Genomic DNA, 4,126 nt, shown 5'->3' with positions numbered 1-4,126 from the left:
AATGACAGAAGTCACCAACCGAACCATAGCACAAGGAATAAAAAAGAGACTTTCTCAGTATAAGGAGAACTGGGCAGAAGAATTATACAGCGTCCTATGGGCATACAGAACAACTCCTAGAAAAGGAACTGGCGAAACACCTTTCAGGCTCGCCTACGGTACTGAAGCAGTAATTCCAGTAGAAATTGGAATACCCAGCATCAGAGTAAACTATCTAGAAGAAGAAACTAACGAGGCTAGAACAAGGCTATGTCTAGACCTACTAGAGGAAAGAAGGGATGAAGCGGCAGCCCGAGCCGCTACATACAAGAAGCAAGCTGCAAGATACCATAACAAAAGAATGAATTTCAGAGAATTTCAAAGAGGCGATCTGGTTTTACGAAACGCGGAAGTTGGCAGAGGAAACGCAGGAGTGAAGAAAATGCAGGCTAATTGGGAAGGCCCCTATATTATAGAAGAAGCTACTGGCAAGGGCGCATATAGACTAAAGACAATAACTGGATCCACGGTACCCAGATATTGGAATATAGAGCACCTGAGAAAGTATTATCAATAGATTAATTCATGGCATGTACTTATTTCCATTTTTGAAATAAAAAGGCGATTTGGCGATAAGAAGCAAAATCTTATAGGCTCGCTCGAGACCTAATAAATACAATTTAACAAGAGTCGTTTGAATCTTAGTTAAAAAATAATTTAGACTCGTCCGAGTCAAATAAATAAAAGGATCCATTCGGACCTACAAATAAATTACACCAGCAGAAGTTTAGATTAACTTCTCGAAATAACAAACGAGTTTAGATTTACTCTACAACTAAAGAAAAGCAATGGTCAAAAGATCATTATATTCACAGAAGCAAAATTACAAAGGATCCGCCCACGATCCAATACAAAAAAAGGCGAAAGCAAAAAATACTAAAAAGCAAAAAATACAAAAAGGAGAAAATAAAAACTAAGCCTTATTCAAAGCGTCTTGCTTCTGCTTATCAAGCTTCGCCTTCACCTCCTTCGCCAAAGAAGCAGGATCCAACTGATTGACTCCAGAAAGATCGACGCCAGGATTCTGCTCCCGCAGCTTTGCCCCGATCGCCAACCGGTATTGAGTCATGACTTGGGAATAAAAGCTCCCAGAGTCACCCAATCGCCGGCGGAGACGCCCCTCTTCTTTCTTCAGATCATCCCTCTCCTTAGTGAGAGCACCTGAAGAAGACTGTAGAGACTCGACTTCCTCGGACAAAGTTCGAACCCGAGCCTCTAAAGCGGAAATCTCCCGAGTCTTGGTAGATACGGAGGACCTCAGCTGTTGGATCAGACCAGTCGCCTCGCCAGCCTCCTCCTCCATCTTTTGTTTCTCGGAGAGCCAGGATTCGGAATCTCTCTGGAGCTTCTTCAATTGATCCACCGCATCCCTTCGGCGGCGCTCCAAAACAGCGATGGACTGGACCACCTGCGAAAGAAAACAACAAATAAGAAAAACAAAAGAAAAAAGGAGAAGCAAATCATAATATAAAAAAGAAAGAAGCATACCGAAAAACCGCCGAGACAGGCGAACTCAGCCAAATTATCGCCATGTTCGCGATCAATGGACTCAATGTCCTCTTTTATCATAATATTCTCCATGCAAGCATGAAGAATGGCGACATTTGAAAGACGAGGCGGATTTTGCGCGTCCGCCCAAGCAGCAAACCGAGGTGCCTCCTCAATAGACACCCCAGAAGATTTCTTCTTCTTGGGACGCTTGGTAGAAGCTCCAGCCTGGTCCTCAGCAGGACGCTTCTGGCCGGCGGTAGGCAACCCCTTCAGAGAAGGACCTGACTCCTTCGAAGGAAGCAGAGGCGACTCGGAAGTCGCAGCAGGAACTTGATCGCCAGAAGCAGGATCAAGATCAGGATTCACCGAATCAGGCGTCGGATTCGGCACGGCGATTGTAGAGGGATTAGGAACGCCGCTAGTCACCTCGCCCATATCTACAGTCATATCGACATGAAAATTGTCAAGCAAATGTTCAAGAGAAGTCGACATCCTACAAAACAAAAACATAACAACAAAAGATTAGAATAATACCTTCTAAAGGAAGACCCGCCAAAAGTATTTCACGGCGACTCAAATACTGTTCTAAAAGAACGCTGTACTTGGGCTTATCAAAACGACAATCCGACAGCAAAGACAGGGCGAAGTCCTTCTCCCCATCATCCAAATCAGGTACATTAGTAAGCGAAACCTTACTAGAAGTAAAACTCCGCGAAAAAGAGGAGAAAGAAGAGTGCTGAACCAAGAAAAACTTAGGGGTCCAACCCTTCAAAGAAGAAGGAAGACTAAAAAGAGATCGATTCGGTCGACCACCAGCAAAAATAAATTCCTCACCCTTTCGGCGGGAGAAAACATAAAAATAATTAAAAAGAGCAAGCGAAGGCTCCTGCATCCGAACCCTACACGATTCCATAAAAGAACAAAGAAGGCGAATCGCGTTCGGATGCAGTTGACCCAAAGGAACACCTAAATTATGACAGACCTCTACGATTAAAGACTCTAAGGGAAACCTAAGACCCGCTAAAAGCTGTTCATGAAAAATTACTATCTTGGAAGGCGAATCGGTGCTATGATTCGCCCGATACGATTTTGCCGGCCTCAGAATAACATACGACTCGGGAAAGCTAAATTCCTCGGCATAACCGAGTATCTGCTCTCTTGACAAGGAGCTCCGGGTATATTCTAGCTCGTCACGAGCACCCTTCGCCCCCTCAGTTACTTCTGACATTTTAAAATTTTTAAAATGGGGGGGAAACACGGAATGATGATGAAATTAAAACTCTAAAAGATCAAAAGAAAGGAAAAGAAGAAGAACAAGACGAAGAACAAGAAGAACAGAAGGAATAAAATGAAAACTGAAAAACTACCAAGAAATTAAATTAGAGAAAAGGTAAAATACCTCGCAAGCAAATACGCAGGATCAAAAGAAAGATAAGGAGCAACTTGAAAACGAGGAATCTTGACAGCAGAAGAAGAAAACCCACAGAAAGCTTGAAGAAATCGAAGGTTTAAGCAGTTGCAGAGAAAGCAAAGGTTAAAGAAGAAAGAAAATTGAAGAAAATGAACAATTATATAGCCTAAACCAAAGAAACTGAAAAGACGAGATCCCATAATTACAAATAAGGACCAACTAATAGCGCACGAAGACACTTGTCCTTCATCCAGTCATAACCCTCTACCGATGGACAACACGTGGCAACGCAGAATCTTACTAAAGATAAAACGTCGCCCACAAACATATGAAACGACTCGCCCGGAATACAAAACGACTCGTCCGTATAAAAGAACTCAGCTCCAAAAGAGCTAAAATCCACTAAGGCATAAATGCCAAACTACTTCAGCTCACTTGCGGGGGGGCTAATGATGGATACCGAATCCTACTGTAAGTACAATGGAGCCGAGTTGCAGGAGATCTACTCTCAGGTGACACCGGACTCCCCCTGAAGACCGAAAGATATGAAGGAGATACCGAATCTCTAAGATTCGGTAACACGCTAATAAAGACCGAATCCCATATGATCCGCCAAGAGCGCGTCAGGTCCGGGATTCGGGTAAACGACTAAGTATGGAAATATTGTCCTATTCGGACACAAACACTACATATGGAAAGATAAGCTCTGCTTTAGGAAGATAAGACTATTTAGGAAGACGTTCCTAAATAGGACTCTTATCAGATTAAGGTAGATCCCGACAAATCAGGAGAATATCTACGATACGGCCGAATCCCTACAAAGTAGGATTCACCTGCCTAATACAACTCTACTAGGTATATTCGACTACTATAAAAGGAGCACGAGGTATGCCTAGAATCACAATTACATTCATATACTCAAAACGCTGCTCAAAGCTCTAAACTGACTTTAGCATCGGAGAGTTAATCGGACAACCACCGTCCGGTTAGCTTCTACCCTGTTTTGCAGGTTCACTCACCGGTTCAGAAGGCAGACTCCATCATTTATCATATTGTTTTTTTGATTTTGACTTTTTTTAACTGTTGACGTTTTTCGTCAGTTTTAATATCAACATTTAATAAATTAACTAACTTAAATCTTTAAATCTTTTATTACACTAATTTTTATTTTTTCAAAATTATTTC

General features: G+C 42.3%; 1 protein-coding gene across 1 annotated transcript; it reads right to left on the bottom strand.

Moving 5' to 3' along the window:
• Window positions 1-828: 828 nt before the first annotated feature.
• On the bottom strand, window positions 829-3,190 carry LOC126655012 (uncharacterized). The gene is made up of 2 exons (XM_056106491.1): window positions 1,528-3,190; window positions 829-1,447 (listed from the first exon to the last, which is right to left on the bottom strand). Exons 1-2 carry the CDS (start codon window positions 2,038-2,040, stop codon window positions 953-955), a joined length of 1,008 nt encoding a protein of 335 aa, XP_055962466.1. The 5' UTR covers window positions 2,041-3,190; the 3' UTR covers window positions 829-952.
• Between the last annotated feature and the right edge of the window lie 936 nt (window positions 3,191-4,126).

This window comes from Mercurialis annua, linkage group LG7 (assembly GCF_937616625.2).
Source record: "Mercurialis annua linkage group LG7, ddMerAnnu1.2, whole genome shotgun sequence".
Taxonomy (NCBI): domain Eukaryota; kingdom Viridiplantae; phylum Streptophyta; class Magnoliopsida; order Malpighiales; family Euphorbiaceae; genus Mercurialis; species Mercurialis annua.
Note: the sequence above shows the minus strand (reverse complement) of the source record. Positions and strands in the feature narration are given on the sequence as shown.

Coding starts and splice junctions, on each gene's coding strand:
- LOC126655012 (XM_056106491.1), bottom strand. CDS start 2,040: ATGTTTTTGTTTTGTAGGATGTCGACTTCTCTTGAACATTTGCTTGAC. Junction 1,448..1,527: donor CCTGTCTCGGCGGTTTTTCG/GTATGCTTCTTT, acceptor TTTCTTTCGCAG/GTGGTCCAGTCCATCGCTGT.